The sequence below is a fragment of the Oreochromis aureus genome, linkage group 11 (assembly GCF_013358895.1).
Source record: "Oreochromis aureus strain Israel breed Guangdong linkage group 11, ZZ_aureus, whole genome shotgun sequence".
Lineage (NCBI taxonomy): Eukaryota > Metazoa > Chordata > Actinopteri > Cichliformes > Cichlidae > Oreochromis > Oreochromis aureus.
Window position 1 is genome coordinate 16,345,077 of NC_052952.1, and position 19,123 is coordinate 16,364,199.

At 36.4% G+C, this 19,123-nt stretch overlaps 2 protein-coding genes across 3 annotated transcripts; both read right to left on the minus strand.

The window, feature by feature from the left end:
* Window positions 1–3,022: 3,022 nt before the first annotated feature.
* On the minus strand, window positions 3,023–7,008 carry LOC120442710. Of its 2 annotated transcripts, none has more exons than XM_039619807.1 (12): window positions 6,801–7,008; window positions 6,591–6,705; window positions 6,412–6,459; window positions 5,959–5,985; window positions 5,738–5,782; window positions 5,631–5,657; window positions 5,501–5,545; window positions 4,183–4,209; window positions 4,029–4,067; window positions 3,878–3,940; window positions 3,743–3,776; window positions 3,023–3,382 (listed from the first exon to the last, which is right to left on the minus strand). In XM_039619807.1, exons 1-12 carry the CDS (start codon window positions 6,940–6,942, stop codon window positions 3,359–3,361), a joined length of 636 nt encoding a protein of 211 aa, XP_039475741.1. In that variant the 5' UTR covers window positions 6,943–7,008; the 3' UTR covers window positions 3,023–3,358. The 2 variants fall into 2 exon arrangements, with proteins under 2 accessions (XP_039475741.1, XP_039475742.1); XM_039619808.1 differs by having other exon boundaries at window positions 3,348–3,382; window positions 3,743–3,798; window positions 3,903–3,940.
* A 4,630-nt stretch (window positions 7,009–11,638) lies between these two features.
* Window positions 11,639–15,170, minus strand: LOC120442640 (sialoadhesin-like). Its single transcript, XM_039619507.1, has 8 exons — window positions 15,045–15,170; window positions 14,911–14,947; window positions 14,090–14,153; window positions 13,426–13,809; window positions 13,053–13,340; window positions 12,680–12,979; window positions 11,716–11,786; window positions 11,639–11,665 (listed from the first exon to the last, which is right to left on the minus strand). Exons 3-8 carry the CDS (start codon window positions 14,139–14,141, stop codon window positions 11,639–11,641), a joined length of 1,122 nt encoding a protein of 373 aa, XP_039475441.1. The 5' UTR covers window positions 14,142–14,153; window positions 14,911–14,947; window positions 15,045–15,170.
* Between the last annotated feature and the right edge of the window lie 3,953 nt (window positions 15,171–19,123).

Here is a 19,123-nt window from a genome sequence, read left to right on the forward strand (position 1 = left end):
CAAAGATAAGCAGTCTTTAAAAAGATACATTTTTATACTTAAACCAAAAGAAAACTGGATTATTATTATTAATAATAATAATAATAATTACAATAACAAAACTTAACTAATTACTGAAACCAAGTTTTCAAGTGAACAGAAGCTCTTTTAAGACTTTAACATATCTCATCATTGAAAAAAAAAAAAATGTGTGGGGTGGGTGGGGTTGAATTGTTGGTTTAAGTAAACTGCAAAAGTAAAAACACTCATGTGTCAAGAAAGGTTATGAAATTTCACACCTCACAATGACAAGTTACACTTATTGTGTGTGTGTGTGTGTGTGTGTGGGGGGTAGTGAGGGGTTGGTTGACGTGGGGTTTATGTAATGGCTTTTTAGGGTAAGAATAGGAATGCTAATGTTAATCAATCAACAAAAATTCATTATCTATCGATCTATCTAGACAGATATACATATACATATATATATATATATATATATATATATATATATATATATATACATATATATACACATATATATATACAATTAAAAGTGGTTTTTAAGACGCGATTTAAAAGTGGACAGTGAAGGGGCGTCTCTAACGTGCAAGGGCAAATGATTCCATAATTTAGGACCCATGATAGAAAAGGCCCTGTCCCCTCTGAGCTTCCTCCTGGATCTCGATACCTCCAGGAGGAGCTGGTCAGCTGACCTGAGAGACCGACACGGTGTGAAGAAGCTCAGAGAGGTAAGGTGGGGCAAGATTGTTAAAGCATTTAAAAAGCATTTAAAAACAAACATGAGAATTTTAAAATGAACTCTAAAAGACACAGGCAGCCAGTGCAGAGAGATAAAACCAGGAATTAGGCTCTTCTGTGCCAGAGGAAACAAAGTCAGAAGGGCCACAGAGCTGATTAAAAGCAACAGAAAACAGCATGGCGGTGGAGGGGTTAATAACCCGACAGCGCCGAGCAGCAGCGCAACATTTAACTGCAGTATGTGTAAATCCAACGTTGAATAACACAGGCATATGATCTGAGAGTGCACAGTCACAAATCTAGTTAGTAACAGGCAGACCATATGACAGAACAAGATCCAGTGTGTGTCCATGCTCATGTGCACGGCCAGGCACGGACTGTACCAGGCTAAAAGAAAAGTCATTTACCAGTGGCTTATCAGGACAACATACATGTATATTAAAATCTCCAACAATAAGAACACTATTAGTTGGGCATAATCTCCAACAATAAAAAAAACAGAGAAGTCATTTATGAAGTTCTTATTGTATTTCGGGGGACGATAGATGACAGCACAGAAAACCGGGTTTGTGCGACTCACCTAAAACGAGGTAAGTTCGAAGCTGGAGAATGAAGGCTGTAGAAAACACTGATTACATTTGTAATCCTTTTTGTAAACAGTCGCTGTGCCTCCACATCTGCCTGACGTCCATGGCGAATTAAAATAGCACAATCCATTGGTAAAAGTTCAGATAGAGCACTGGACTCACTAAACTCAGCCACGTCTCAGTCACACACAGAAAATCCAGATCACGGGAACTGAAAAAGTCCCGAAGAATAAAAGTTTTGTTTAAAAGTGATCTGGCGTTCACCAGGGCAATCCTGGCAGGAGCTGGAGCTGGAGCACTGGTTCAAGTCGAGAAACCTGACACAGCGATCTCAGGTTTCGATGATGTTGACGGCGGAGGTTTAGCCTGAGAGGGCATGGGCAGGAAGGCCAAGGAGCATCATCAAAGCCGACCACAGGCACCAAACAGGCATCAACGGGATCCAGGAAACGCAGAGACACAAACAATCTTGGAAATAATCCATGCGCTGGTCAGAAAACAGCAGAACAATTCCTTAGATAAACCTTTAGCTTCACCAGCCGACCGCTTCATTTGCCCCGGCGACGATGACGCCTTCGCAGAGAAGGTAACGTGGAAACCCGGTACAGGTAACCTGGGATTGCCGATACAACTGGGGGCAGGGGTTGCTGCCCACCAGCTCCAAACGACACAATATTTTGGACCACAGGTTGGAGGTCCAGTAGTGTCTGGCGATCATACTTTAGCAGAGACTTTGTTTCGTGGATGACAAAAGTTAGAAATAATATAAACAGGAACAAAGTTGGCAGTGACAGACGAGCAGCCACACACACCGGCGCCATCTTGCTTCACCCATGAACAAAATTACAAGGCTGTTCTAACAAATGGATTTACATCCAGATGGATGTCACCAATCTTCATCCAGATGGATTTTCTATAAAAAATGGGCCACTTTCCGTGATGCAATTTTCTGAAGATTTGATATGTTCCAATTTTGTAGGGACTTTCACGAATGATGAATTCTGATCCAAGAAGACGAGTCTGTTTTTTGTCACAACCCCCTGCACAGAATAACTTAGTACTGATAAATCATTTGCTTCAAGAATGTTAAATATAACTGTATGAATAGTCACTTGTCAGTTTCCTTAGTGAAACGCTGACAGACAGGCTTTTTGTCAGACTGAATTAGTTTGTTGCTAAAAATGATTTGGTACTGGTACTTCTATTCAGAATTCTTTCATGTCAAAGCTTATTTCAAAATACCAAAATACCCCCGTCTAGTAGTAGTTGTCATAGGTTGTCAAAGTACCAGAGATCATACAGTATATCATACAAGGTATCCCTCCAACAAATCTACATGTATTTTTGCTTTTGTAGAGCATCTTTGAATTATAACACACCTCTCATAAAACATTTATGACTCATTGTGAATCATGTTTTGTAAATATATGTTTTATTAAATGTAATTTTTTCAGAATGTATTTTTACCCAAAGATAGATTACTATGCAATAATTTTAGTAGCCTCGTCTATTTGGGATCAAACAGAGCGACGTACAATGAATGAAAATACGTTTCTTATTCTTGCCTGCCTTAAAATGTGAAGTCTCAGTTTTTCATTTTCTTTTTCACAGCGACTGTGAGACAGTAGTTGGAAACTGAGCAATTTCAAAAATAAAATACTCAATACTACAAATAACTGAGGCAACGTCAGAAAAAAACATGTTTATTGCTGTTTATCATGTGAGAAGATTAAGCAAAGCAAGTTACTAGATCATTTTGTAATTGACCAAATTAAATGAAATTTAAAGAAAGCCAAGTGAAAGTTAAACTATAAAAACATTAGATCCTGCAGTATCATTAAGAACTTTCCCCCACATATCATACATCGACATCAACAGTACAGTTTGCATTAGCATGTATTCATAACAGAAGCCACCTCGGGTGTCTTTGCAGTTGATAATGGCTGTTCAGCTAGATGATAACCTTTGAAACAGGAGACTTGCAAGACATGAGCCTGAAAGATTAAGATGTCCCTGGGACATCTTTGAAGAAGTCAAAGGTTGCCGTACAGTTGATTCTGCAAGAATTTTGAGTAAAAATGTATACAGGTTTAATCTAAAATGATTCTTAAATATTTAGCTTTTTGTTTTTTTCGAACACAACAAAACAAACTAAATTAACTTTAAATAAATCAAAGTCTAGTTAGCAGGATTTGTTTCAAAAAGTTCATCCATATAAATAATTCAAGTTCCTTACACTAACCTTGGCATGGTTATCAAGCATAACAAAATAAATTACTTTAGACAAAGTATAACATTTTTAACAGATTAAGTAATAATCTGTGATGGAATCAGTCTGGATGTTGTGATCTTATTTAATGAAAAAAGTCTTAAATTTGGATGATTTGGATTTTGTCATTCACTGCAACACCACTAACCTCAGGGTTAAAAGGGGATGGTCGTCTCCTGTTACTGTATCAAACAACATAGAAATGGAAGCAGATTGTTCAAACATAAAGAAATACAACACATTGGTGTGTCATTTAAAGAAACAGTGCATGAACATAACTCACTCCTTCGGGGATGGACAGCGTGGTTTGGACTCAGCTCCACAGGTTACATTGCTGCTGTTTTTACTATGGGAATTAAAGAAAATAGCAGGTTAGTTTATGACTGTTTTTACTATAACATTATGGCGGTTGTCGTACTGCTATGAATACTTACGTATAGGCAACACTGATGTTCGCAGTGCGGTCTTGGTGTCTGCAGAATGTATAAACATTCTTTAAATATTACTTAATGTGTGTATGTATATTTCTTTTATATAGGGAAATTTTAAAAATTATATAAAAACAAACAAGAAGACTACAAATACTACCTTGAAAATCGGCTCCAAAATGATTGCCTATAGAATGAAAATAACAATAATAATAATAATAATAAGACGAAGAAGAAGAACACAAGACAAAGGAAAGATTTCAATTCATTTCAAGTCACTTCAATTCAGTTATTATTTAAACAGTGCAAAATCAGAGGAACAGTTGCTTCTAGGCACTTTATATTGTACAGTAAAGACGTAAAATAGAGCGAGCACTTGGCAACAGAGGAAAAAGAAACACTCTCTTTTAACAGGAAGAAACAGCTGGCAGAACTAGGCTCAGGGAGGGACAGCCATCTGCTGCAACAGGTTGGGGGTGCGGGGAGGAAAACAGGATAAAAGACACATTTTGGAAGAGAGCCAGAGATTAATAATAACTAATAATTAAATATAGAATGGCATATAAACATATAGTGAGTGAAAAAAGGTCAACGAAAAAAAAGTCCTATTGGCCTGTTGCAGCTTAATTAGGGAAGGATTCAGGGTCATCTAATCCCACTCTAACAAAATGCTTTATTCAAAAGGAAAGTTTTAAGCCTAATCTTAAAAGTAGGAAGAGTGTCTTCTTAATTCAAACTGGGAGCTGATTTCACAGAAGAGGGGCCTGAAAGCTGAAGACTCTGCCTCTCATGCTACTTTAAAATATACTAGGTACCACAAGTAAGCCCACAGTCTGAGAGCAAAGTGCTCTATTGGGGTTATACGGTACTATGAGGTTTTTCAGATAAGATGGAGCCTAATTCTTCAAGACCATGTATGTCATGAGAAGGAGTTTAAGTTTAATTCTGGAATTAACAGGGAGGTGATGAAAAGAGGCCAAAAGGGGAGAACTATGCCCTCTCTTTCTAGTCTCTGTCAGTACTCTGCAACATTTTGGATCAACTGAAGGCTTTTCAGGGAGCCCAATTGCAATGAATTACAGTAGTCCATCCTAAAAGTAAAATATGTATGAACTAGTTTTTCAGCATCTCAGACAGAATGTTTCTAATTTAAGAGATATTAGGTAAATACAATAAAGTTGTCCTACAAATTTTTTAATATGCACATTGAAAGGTCAAAAACCTGGTCAAAACAACTCCAAGGTTCCTCACAGTGTTACTGAATGTCAACATAGTGTCATCCAGATTAAGCATCTGATTAGGTACAATATTTCTAAAATTTTTAGGGCCGTGTTCAATAACCTCAGTTTTACATGAATTTCAATGCAGGTGGTTAGAGGCCATATAGGTCTTTAGGACATTTCTGCAGTTTTACTTAAGAAAAAGAAGGAGAAACAACTGTAAGAGTAAAAAATTGTAAAATCGAAATCCAACAGCACCTGGGCTTCCTCTCCTGTTGCCATGCCATGCGATCCTCTTCTTTTCTATTAAGAGTACAATCAACAGGATATTTCCAGTTAAGCATTCATATCAGGGTTACAAACGAAGGCTTTTTTTTGTTTTCCTTACCGGGAAAATCGACTCCAAATGGACCTCCTATTTTGAAAGCAAAGCATTGTTAGTTGGTTTGTTTTACTGTATTTCTTCAGTTTGCAAAACAAACACTGATGATATACCTTTTTTCTGGCCTTGGTGGTCTGTCTCTGTCATCTGGGTATCTCCTAAATGTTTTGTGAGACAATTAGGAGTCAGTTTTTAAAAAAATGCAAGGTACCGTCTATGCCTTACTTTCAGAAATAAGGCACAGTCTATGCACAATAAATCACATGAGTCACTTTATTTCATTACATGATACAATGAAGTGAACAGTCACAAAGGAATCCTTAAAAATGGTTACCTGGATAATCTATCCCAAAGTGATCTTCTGTGAAATTACAGGGAGAAATATTTACAGGGTTGTTTTGGTGGAGACATTAAAAAAGAAAGAAATAACAGTTATTAACAAATTAGCAACAACATTTTTCACACATGCTTTTACAAATATTAGCTCAAACATCACATTTATAGACATCAGGTGTTTAAAACAACAATTGCAACCACCAACTTTTTTTTATCATGTTGCTCATGCAGCTCATTCAACCATCTCAACTTCATTCTTCTGTGTCAGATATGATATGACTGATAAAAGTTATTTGCATTTAATTAATATGGATATGTTGTTGAAGCAGGCTCTGGATGCTTTTAGATTCTTTTGAATCATTTTAGAACATCTTTAAAATGTGAACTCCAGGTCTTGACTCATGACTGAATTATGTCATTATTATTCACTTTTTATGTTAAAATAACGTACCTTTTTTCTGGTCGAGGTGGTGGTTTCAGTGATTCATCTGTGTGTTTCCTATATTTGGTTGGAGGAGAAGAAAAACATTTTCAACTTCAGAGTCAACACACTGTAACATCGTTACACAGACAGCTGCAATGAATATCAGAAATATGATATGATATAAATTAATGTTATATTTCCTCAACCTTTTCCTCCAGATGAAGACTGCAAACACTGCAGCTAAGGTGATTATGATGAGAGCTACAAATGAGACTGGAAAGGCCACTGGAGCAGAACTTTTAAACCTGTACGTCAGTGATCCTGGTGATGTAGATACATTTGAGGTTAATAAACACAATTCAACAGATGAAATACTTGCATAACATACAGAATATAGATAAAGTGTGTCTGCTAACCCTTCACATTTAAGCTGACTGTGTGGGCTTGTTGCCTGTTACGCCAAAAGATAGCGTTACAGGTGAGGTTTCTGACTCCATCTCCTTCGGTAACAATAAAAGTGATTGTGGAAGTTGTCTGCCAGGTGCCTCGTGACATCATGATGTGTGAGACCTCACTGGTGAGGTGAGAGACACTCCATGAGAACACCGGAGGATGTGATGAACATGTGTGTAACAGAACATGAAACAGTTATAGTTGAACCAGCATCAACTTCTTCTGGAGCGGGGTCATCACTGGTTTTTCTGGAGAAGCTGAGCATGACAAACACAAAGAAGATTATACTTGATACTTAGAAAGCAATGTGTTTGTCACATTTCAGTGATCTATAGTGGGACTCAAACCTTTCATGATAATAAATACACAGCTGTTGCTGAATGTATGTGTCTCATGTTCTTTCTGTGCATAGAAACAGAAGGGTCCGTTGTCAAAGGGCTTGATGTCATCAATCTCCAGTGAGCAGTTTCCCTCATTTAGATTTCCTAACATTTTGGTTCGGCCCTTAAAATGGTCAATTACATAGCTTTGGCCATTATGGAAGATAATGTCTCCTTTTTTTGGACCAGATGCCACGGGTCATCGGTTCATCCTCTTTGTACTGGAAACTGCAGGGAATCACCACACAGGAGCGAGTCAAGGCACTAAATCTTAAAGGGACGTCGGCAGGCACAGCAGAGGCTGCTGTAATGGGAAAAAAAACTAATGTTAGATGCTGGTTTAAATTAATCCTCTTGAGATGTGACATGATGAAAACAAAAGAGTTCCAGAGTGCTGAGAAGTGCACTTACTGTAATTTTCAAATGGATCTCTCTCATATTCTGGGAAAATGATAAAAACAATTAATAACAATTCAACATCTGTTCGAGTATTTTTGTTTTTTTGGAAAGTTAGATGAAAGTAGGTCTCATGTGTAAGGTTAAAGCCATAAGCCTATTGGTTCAGATTTATAAAAACAGTTATAAGAGTTGAAAAGTGTTATAAAAATTGTTGGTCCCTGGACAATAATGGAGACAATCTTTTAAATCTAGATGGAGGCAGGTTTTATACTTTTCTTTTAGTTTCTCTTTACAAATGTTTTGTGGCACTTTTCATCCATCTAGCAATCTTTCAAGTTTCTTCTGCTGATCCAGTTTACACTCCTAGAGGTATTGCAGCCTGTCTCTGATGTCATAGGGTGAAAAGTGGGGTACACCCTGGACAACTTGCCCATCTATTGCAGATCTGGCACTTTAATGCAAAATGTCTTTCTGAATACATTATCTAAAAGTTTTGTATTTCTCCCTCTTTCCCTTCTCAGTGACTTCCAGCTTATCACTCAGCTATATGTTTATATATAATGCCCAAATCAAACACGCTAGCTTTAATTCTAGTCAAGCTAATGGCTTCCTCTTCTTCTTGTGTATGTGCTAACCTGAGCTAACTGGCGGCTGGCTTTATTTTTTATTTTTTTACTAATCTAACAAAATCAGTTTTCCAACAGAAAGCTAATAGGTATATTTTGTAAAGTATCAAAGCGATCAGGAGGGCGACATGTAGGAACTCACGTTTTACAGTAAGAGTTGCAGATGTTGAGAACTCTCCACTAATAAACTGAGCAGTGCAAGTCAAAAGTTTACCATCATCACTTAGGGAGGGAATAAAAGTCAGATTTGACACTATAGTGTATGTATTGTTGGGAGTCATTTTGGTGTTTAATGAACTTTGCATGTTGTTGTAGTTCCAGATGACACTTGGTGTGTTTTTCCTGCACTTAAAGATAACAGAACAAGTGACATTCTTCGCCATGCCCTCTGTTAACTCCCCTGGTGGTTCATTCATAGTGATTTCCTGAAATGGACCTGAGCAAAAAAGTTAGAGTGAAGCTTAATGATAACAATATATAGCAGTTGTTGTTTAATTCAAATAAAACCTCCCATTAAACTTACATTCAACGTTGAGTGGAATTTCCTTGGTGGCTTTCTGACCCCCAGAGTAGCTAACAGTACAAGTCACACTCTGGTGCTCTTCTTTTACTTCCCAAAATCGTTCTACTGTCCTTTCCCAAATCCCATCAGATACCAGTGTGTCCGTGATCTGGTCTTTTCCAGGTATACCATTTAGGGTTACAGTTGGGGGAGCAGAAATACATGCGTGGCGCACACTGCAGGACACAGTGCCCTGCTCTCCCACTCTGGGAGTACCAATAATATTTAGCTCTGGTTCTGGTGCATGTTCTGTGAATAAGAAATATTTAAGAGCCATAGTGATACAGTAACTTCTGAGTTCTATGTTCCAGAAATAAAAATGTTTACATAATTGTATTTTTTAACAGCCAGTTTGTGGGAATTAAATTCATTGTTTACTCTGTTATGCTAAATATTTTACTGCACATTTGTTAGTTTGTTTTTTATATAGAAAGGCACCAAAACAACAAAATAAATTATAAATGACTGAATGTAGTGACAAGTGAAGTCCTGACTCAAGCTTTCTGTAATCATTTTTTGGATTTAAGTTGAAGTGACTGTAAATGGGAATTCAGTGACACTTACCTGAAACACTAAGTTCAGTAGATCCATCATAAAATGAGTGACCTACGGTGTGGTAGGAAGTAATTGAGTTCTTATCTATCCATGGATAAAGTCGGTCATGGTTGTGGGACATCTCCAGCCTTTCAATCTTAAGACTACAGTTCTGCTCCACCACTGAACCAATCAAGCTTGTTCGACCATCAAACTTACTAATAACACTCCCTCCTTGGTTGAATACAGCTGGAAATCCATTGATTTGGTACAAGTACCACATCACTTGAAGGTCATTAGGCTGGGAGTTTTTGTAGGAGAATTTGCATGGAATGATGAGACATGAGCCCTTCAATCCAATTATGGTGCTTGGAGCATTGAAAGACCAACCCCGATTGAGTATGTTTCCTGCAAAAGAGAAGATACTTTTGAAGCAACTTTTAATCTTAAAAAAAAATCTTAACAGACATAGACACAGCCGCCATGGCCAGAGAAGAAAGAGAAGAGGTAGCAGAAGCAGCAAGATGAATAAGCTGCAATGTGATGAGGAACTGAGAAGCTTTTCACAAAAGAACAAAATTGGTCATTCCTACCACACAATTCATTCATTTTTTTTCTAGTGTATATCTACTCTAATAACTTTTCATCTGTCTGGCTGAGCTGTTAAATGAAGATAATTACTATCTGCACTTACTTTTTACCCGCAGGCTGATGCTCACTTCTTGTGTTTGCCCCCTCTTGAATTTTGCAAAGCAGGTAACAGATCTCCCGTTGTCGCTGGGTGAAGATTTAAATGACAGCATGGAGACAGTCCTCCACTGAGTCTCCCCCGGTACCTTTTCTGTATTAGTGGATGCTGCCACACTGCCATAGTTCCATGTGAGAGTTGGTGTATTCTTGCGGCATGTGTATAAGGCAGTGCATGTTACTTTGCTATCATACCCTTCAAGAAATTCATCTGATGTAGAGCTAATATTCAATGGAGAAATGGAGCCTGAGATATAAATGATAAATGTTAGAGTTTTCATGTCACATTAAATTCAGTACATGGAATCTATTGCACATCAAATATATCACATGGTACTCACATTCAGCATTCAGTAGAATCAACTTTTCGGCACTCTGACCTGCAGGGTATTTAACAGCACAACTTACACTCTCGTGCTCTTCTTCTACTGTCCAAGTTCGAATAATTTTCCTTTCCCAAATCCCTTCAGATACAAAAACACATAAAATATACTTAATGTTTTGATATAGAGTGTCCATGTACTGGTTCGTTCCAGGTAAATCCTTTAGGGTTAGGGTTGGGGAGCAGAGAAACATGTATGCCGCACACTGCAGGACACAGTGCCCTGCTCTCCCACTCTGAGGGATACCAATAATGCTCAGCTGTGGTTCTGGTGCATGTTCTGTTAATTTAAAGCAAAATTGAAACTCTCGGAGGACATGTTTGTAACCAACGGAAACTGTCAAGACAACACCCACTACAGTGTCAGAGCTATAGCGACACAGCACAACTTCTGAGTCATTTGCACAAATTAATAACTGCAATTAAACAAACGTAGTTAAAAGTGATAGGAAAGGAACAATAAGACAATACAGGTCCCTCACATAAAATACAAAATACACATAAAAAATGTGATCGCTGAAAATAAATATTTCTCCACATTATTTTATGTCTCTCTTAATGTTTTGATATAAGTATTGTAGTTTGAAGTGTTATTGAAATGCATTTATTGGGTTTAGACAACACTGTGCCGGAAATAACTCAAGGTTCTAACTACAAGTTAGATGCAGAGGCAAACCATTGCAAGTTATACATGCACAAAACTAAAATATAAATAAGTAATTAAAAAAAAGATCTTTTTCAAACTAGAGAAGCTTTTGCCATGAGGCCTTAAGCTTGTTGCATTATACATTTTTTTGGAAAAAATTTTTTAAATCAGAGAGGAATCAGTTTGTCTTGGTAAGGTTTACTTTCTGTAGTAACTTAGATGTCTATCCAGGGAATTGAGGCTGAATTGAGGAAATTAATGAATGCTTACCTGAAACAATAAGTTCTGTAGAGCTATCAAAAATGTATGATCAATAGTGTGGTAAGAATCAATGGGGTTCTCATCCATCCATGGATAAAGTCGATCACGGTTGTGTGACATGTCCAGCCTTTCAATCTTAAGACTACAGTTCTTCTCAGTCACTGATCCAGTCAAGCTTGTTCGACCATGAAACTTACTAATAACTCTCTCTCCTGGGTTGAATACAGCTTGGTATTTATTCCTCTGATACAAGTACCATATAAGCTAAAAAGGCACAATAAGGTTATTAGGCTGAATCCAAGTTTTTTGCAACAAAAATTTACATGGAATGATGACCTAACATGATAGCGCCCTTTCAACCCAGTTATGGTGGCTGGAGCAGTGAAGGACCAACCCAGATTCAGTATGTTTCCTGGAAAGAGATTCGATATGTTTTTGAAGCACTTTTGATCTTTGATCTTAACAAAAATAAATAAATATTGGCAGCCACCAGTGCTACCCCCCTGCCTCCTAGTAGATGCACATATGGTATAAATTTTAAAACAGTGCATGATTTTTCAAAAGTTGTCCTGTGAACTTGAGCCAGATGACTTCATTCTTGACTTATTGCATTCTCAAACTCGAGTGCCCATAATTGTGGAGTGACGGCAATACCCTCAGCCTTTTATGCCTGACACTAAAAAAGGGCTCACACTCTATTTAAAATTAAATGAACTTGAGACAAAACATCTATTTTCAACTTCGAAGAATGATAACAGAAATACATTTGTGATCTTATTACTAATATCTAATTGCATCTTGTCTAATCTAAACATGATGGAAGTTTCTTTTCATAGATCTCAAAGGCAGAGAACAATTATAGCCTCCATGACTTGTATTTGTAAAATCTAAAAAATCAGTCTCTGCATCAGGTCTGGTATTATGATAGATGCAAGTCCTCTGTCAGTCTTCGTATTTCTGAGATATGATTCAAGTATTCATAAATGGATAAAAAAAATGGCTAATTGCTGATAATGGGGGCTGGTACCACTGGAAAACTTGGTCATCAGCCTATCATTATTATTATTATTATTATTATTATTATTATTATTATTATTATTATTATTATTATTATTATTATTAGTAGTAGTAGTAGTAGTATTAAAGTACATTTCAAAAGCATGTACATAAACTATGATTAGGTAAAATCATTTTTATTGCAGATGTAGTTTGTGAGAGAATACAAATGCAGGACAATCCTATAAATGCTTTAAGAGTTTTAGGTGTATTGTTAGCTGTTAAATTTAGATAAATATTTGTACTTACGCTTTACCCGTAGAGTGACGCTTGCTTCTTTTGTCTGACCTCCAGGGAAGCGTGCATAGCATATCAGCGATCTTCCATTGTCATTAGCTGATGCTGTAAATGTCAGTGTGGAGACAGTCCTCCACTGAGCCCCCCCTGATAACTTGCTAGTATCAGAAGAGGCTGGCATATTACCATAATTCCATGTCAGAGTTGGAATATTTCGATAGCATGTGTATGAAACAGCGCAGGTTACTGTACTTTGATCTCCCTCCAGAAATTCATATGATGCAGAGCTGACAGTCAGCCCTGAAATGGAGCCTGGGATACAAATAAAAATGGTTAAATATCAAAGATGGCGTAGGATAAAATATAATTTACTTTCACTACATACATTGTGAGGTTAAGGTTTTAGATGCTGATGCAGAGCGACCACCACGGTGTTGGACATAGCACTCCACAGTTTGATATTCTTTCTCTATGAACAGAGTGGTTGTCACCATAGTTTTGGATCTTCCATCAGATAGAGGACTATGAGTTAGACGTTCGTTTCGCAGTGGGATGTTGAGCCTCAGACTTGGGGGATAAGTGGGACAAGTGTGGTAAACACTGCATTGCACTGTTACAGACTGCCCAACCACCTTGTTTCCAAAGATCTCAATAACCGGTGGATCTGCTGTGCCTTAAATAACAAAATGTGAAGAATTACATAATCATACAACAACATAATGATCAATTTATAGTGAAAGCTTAAATTATTTACCTACCTACTACTTCAACTGTTACAGCTGTGTCATAGAAAGGGTAGGTTCTCCATCCAACATTTTCAGGATCCACCCAGGGATAAAGCTTCTGACTGTGATCAGCCAAGGTCACTCGTTTAATCAACAGACTGCATGTCCGATGGTGTGAAGAAGTATATACACTTGTTCTTCCTTTAAATATGTCCAGCACATCATTCCTGTTCCAGTTGTCAGATACTATTGGATATCCTCTGCTCACATATTGATACCACACTACACGATCTGGTCTTTTAGGTGGATACTGATAGTAATCATAACTGCAAGGGATAACAAGACAGGAACCCAACAATCCTTTTATATTCCTCGGCATTTTTACCTCCCAAGCACTGGAGCTGCACCAAATATATCCTGCAAGAGGATTGTGAGAAAAATGAAAATAAATTATAAAATTAAATGCAAACGATATATATCTATATCTAGTATACAACATAAAATCTAAATATTTACACAGACAGATAGATAGATAGATAGATAGATAGATAGATAGATAGATAGATAGATAGATAGATAGATAGATAGATAGATAGATAGATAGATAGATAGATAGATAGATAGATAGATAGATAGGCTTGATGCTATACTGTGATTAAAAAGTGTTCCATTAATCTGTTCCTTGAAATTGCCATACCTAGAATATAGTAGCACAGGATAAAATGTCCAAATCCAGACATTTTGTACATGGTATCGGACTCCTGAAATATATAAAATGACCTTGTAAGAATGGGTGAATGAGGCAAATTGTATAAAACGCTTTGAGTGCTCAGATACATAGAAAAGCGTAATATATATATATATATATATATATATATATATATATATATATATATACATAAGAACCAGTCAATAATTTTTTTATATACTGACTTGTGGGAGTTACCTCATATTAATAAATTAATACTGTTTGAAGCTTTGACATGTTTCACGGTACGAAAACCATATCCAACCTTATGCTGTGAGGCTCTGATTTCTATTTCCCCTTTCAAAATAGATGTTATGATGTTGTAAACTATACTCAGTAAAAGTTCCAAAAGTTTCTCATAGATTTTCTGTGTTTTGAAGTGACATTGTGTAATCTGGCAAAACTGCTGCATGCCTGTGTAACCTGAGAAGTCATTAGCATTCTGTGGTTGAGTTAATCTTGTGGGCTAGAAGAAACGCAGTATTGTTAAAGTGTTTTGTTTTTTCTGGGAAATTAACCATCTGTGAGTTCAAACATAAATTCAATAACATAAAAATAAATTTCACATCTGATTATGTCCTGATTATCTTGGACTAAGTAAAATTATAAAATAGAATAGAATAGAATAGAATGCCTTTATTGTCACGTCACATATGCAGACCGCCCTGCATAGGAATGCATGTAATTTAGGCTACATGCCAGCATGGATTTACAGTAATGTTTTACAGGAGCTTGTACTACGATGTCATAACTTAGGTTGAATTATGTACCTGTTATGCAGCGTGGCTCGTGTGATGTTACACAATACTGAAAGAGAACAAGATGTCATGAACATCACACAATTATAATTTAATATACTCTTTTTGTAAAAGATGCATGACCTTAAACATCTTTGATACCTCACCTCTCTGTTGAATGGGAGCTTGATCCTGACATGAAAGGAATCTTTACTGCTTTATTTTAGCACACCAACAATTTCTTAGCCTCTCTGCACACCATAAATCTAGCCACTATTGTGCTTACGTGTGTTTTGTGGAGAGAGAAAAAGTGAGCTCACTACCACTTCTGATTTAAACTCTCCCTAAATCTTCCAGGTCCTAAAGCCTTCCCATTACATTACATTTACACTGTTAGTTTCAAGCACTATGGGAATAAGATCCATAAATTTAAATTTAATATTGCTCAGTTGTAGCTATTGTTGATATCATTACCTATTACTTAATTACTTTTTGCTGATTAAGTGGTAATAACACTAGTTATACATCATTACCTTCTTTTTCCACTTTATTATCCCAGTATTTACTACATTATTATTGAGCTGTAGATGAAATTGCTTTTGAAAATGTAAAAATGTCAAAAGAACCTCTACTTATTTGACAGTTTTGATTTCATGAGGAGCTGGCTGGGGTTCTGTCAAGGTCAAGGTCAAGTTTATTGATATAGCACATTTCCAACAGCTCATGCTGCACAAAGTGCAACCAAAATAAGTGAAATGCACAACAATCGTGCAATAAAATATAAAAGAGAAAAAATTAAACAATAAGACAATTAAAAAAAGTAAAACGAGAACAACTAAGGCTGTTAAAGCGAAAGAAAAAAATATTTGGGTCAATGTGATGGCTGCCTTTTGCAACAAGGGGTGTTGCTGCACCGCCAGCACTCCTACTCCCCTCAGCCTTCAAATGTAACTGCACAAGTTGATAGATGACCTCTTTTCAGGTTCAAAAATACATAGAGGGTACTACCCAAAATCTCACCTGCATCGATCCATCTGCTTCTATCTTAGTAGAAGATAGAATGTGTTTAATAGACAGCTGATGTTTCTGTGTAGATACATTTTTGAAACAGGCATTTTATATGTGCATTTCAAGTAGTTAAAATGATTCAGTAGCGTGTCTGACTCTTTCCTACGCTGATTTTTTGTTTTTTGTGTGATGTTAGGTCCATTGTGTTACTACAGCAAATGAAAATGAAAGAAAAAGAAGTGAAGTCAGGCATGTGATGTTATGCTGAAAAGAATAACACCAAACAAGGCAAGATAAAGTTTTTAAAGGACAAATATACATTTAAAACAAAAATTATCAAATACAACCAATTATACCCTTTCCAAAATCAAATCACACCATAATTAAATCATATATACAAAAAGCAGCTTCAATTCTGTTATGTCATGAGGTAACAGGACTGTAGGGATTGTTTTTACAAAGGGCATCAATTCCCTCAATTAAACCTTGTTGCCAAAAAATGTTTTGCTCTATTAAAAAAAAAGTTTTAAGTTTCTCCATTTAACCAAATGATATTATTATTGCTAATATTAAAGTAGTTATTAAATTAAGGTTGTTACTGTCATATACTGATAGCATCACTCCCTCCAGCTAGTAACACATTTAACACAGTCCATTGTGCTACATACTTAACTTAGAGAATAGAAACAAAGCACTGATCATGCTAGTGTAGTGGGATAGGTTTTGTATGTTCTGTTTCTGTATGGTGTCTGTGAACTCAGCGTGAACATTTAGCAGCTGTGGCATATTCTTCGCCAAAAGGCAAATCACACAAAGCCTCGTTCAACAGCTCATTTGGAAGTACTGACATCTGCTGGTCCTTCAATATACAGCAGCCTTGCTGTGTGGCCTACATACCAGTATGTAATATGCATATAATTCAAATGCATTTAATAAAATAATATGAAATATAAATGTAATGATGTATCACTTGGAGAATACTCATGTGAGGTCCCGAATAACACACATACACACACACACCTAAACATTCTCTCTAAGATTGATTTAAGAGCTACGTTATTATTGGGCACTAGCATGTAAAAATGCTGCCTACCTGCTGATATTTTTCACTCTTTTGGTGGCTCCATAATGTCCTTACAATCTTCTCCAGATGAGGCCAGATCTTGGTAATCTCTTTTAGTTGTGATGTGTTGTTTGCTCAATTAGCAGGGATGAAAACAGATGAAAGCGTAGGTTAATGGGACTGTGATTTTCCTTTCCTTAAACTCTGCAAGAAATTTGAAGCAGTGTTGGCATGTTTTTCACACTTGTAGGTCCATTATCTACTGGACATGATTGCTCATGTAATTTTAAATGCAATAATCTGAGAAGTTCGATGTATGTGTGCAGGAACATACAGAAACAGGAATAAATCCTAATGTCAAATTAAGTCAGGTTTATTTGTAAAACACATTTAAAAGACATCAAGTGTTGGCCAAAGTGCAGAACAAAAATAGCAAAAGTTCCAAATAAAAGAAAGAATTAAAATAAATAAGATAAAAAGATTACAAGACATCCATATATACGCATGCATACAGTCATGGCCTGTTTAGGAATTGCAGGCAATCATGCCTAAACAGCTCGTCAAATATTTTGTAAAACTTGTTGAATTAAAGCTGAAAGTCTGCAATTCAGTCAAATTTATTATTTAATTTAAAATCCAACATGATGGTATACAAAACCAAACTACAAAACTTGTGTCTTTGTCCAGAAAATTATTGACCTAACTCTAAAACCTCTCTGAAGGTTGTTATTTTGTGTTGTTATTTTGTGTTTCACTAAACCATGCAATAATAACAATGATAATAATAATAATAATAAAAATAATACAGGGATTTGTTTTAGAAAAAGTCTCACATAAATGATCAGAGGCCAAAAAGGTGACAGGGGAAACACTTTGTTGTGATGTGTTGTTTGTTCAATTAGCAGGGATGAAAACGGATGAAAGCGTAGGTTAATGGCACTGTGACTTTCTTAGAGGAGAAGAGCCCTTTTACTTATAGTCCTTAGTCTTTTGTATGTCTAAATCAGCCATTTCCTCGGGAATACATAAGAAGTCAGTTTGTCTATGTTCTGCAAGATTCACAATGACTTACTCATTTAAATCACTTGACACATCAGTACTATTGCTGTAGTCTGTCTGCTATTACCATCTTGCAAAACTCCGCTGTGCATGGTTTTCTTGGTGATATCTTGTGTTAACTGTGGATTTGTTTCTTACTGTTACTTATTTCTCTTGATTGCTCATTTGGAAGTAATCAGACAGTTGTTGAATCTGCATATCAAGGCTTCATTTATCCAATATGTGACCAATTTAAATTTCTCATATGAACATAATTTATTCTTGTACGTTTTATAAATTCTTATAAAATATAACAATGTTCAGTCTATTAGAATAAATCATGTTGAAAAGAAAGTAGTCATGTTTTCTCCTGAAACTGTCTCCTGGAAAGGAGTTCTGGAGGAAAAAAGGGGCTGCATCCTTTTCCATTTTCTCTCTTTTTGGAAACTTTCACCTTGTTCAGGTGCTGCATCTTCTGATCGGCCCGCCTTGGTTTGTCTGGCTGGACACTTGATCAGTGACAGCTGAAGCTTTATTTGGTATGTCACTGTTTTGGTACCTGATTTAGTGGTTTATAAGGAAGATTCAATATTCTTTATTCGTCACATGCACATTATACAAGTATAACTAGCAGTGAAATGCAACCTGACCCGCTCCTCGACTTGTGCAAAAGGGGGGGAGAAGAAGAGCATTATATATTATATACATTAGGTGAATGTGCAGTAATAGCATTGTATGCAGCAAGCAGGTGAATTCTGTACATTAAGTGAATTAAATAAGAATAGACAATCTGAACATTTTACAAAATAGACAATAAGGAAGTGAACCACTGTGGGATTTGTGGTGTGTTTTGGTGGTGATTTTGTGTAACAGAGCCAACCAGCGTGTGTCATATTGAGAGTGATGGAGCCAGCGAGGAAGAGAGGACATCGTTCTTCCTGTTGCTAGGTAAAAACCAAATAGAATTGGAATTCAGCTTTATTGTCATTGCACATGTCACAAGTACAAGGCAACGAAATGCAGTTTGCAGCCATTCCAGAAAGTGCTTTAGCCATAATATAGATATATTACAAAATATAATTTAGCAATAATATAGATATATAGATATATTACAGAAATGGGTCTGTTATAGGTATG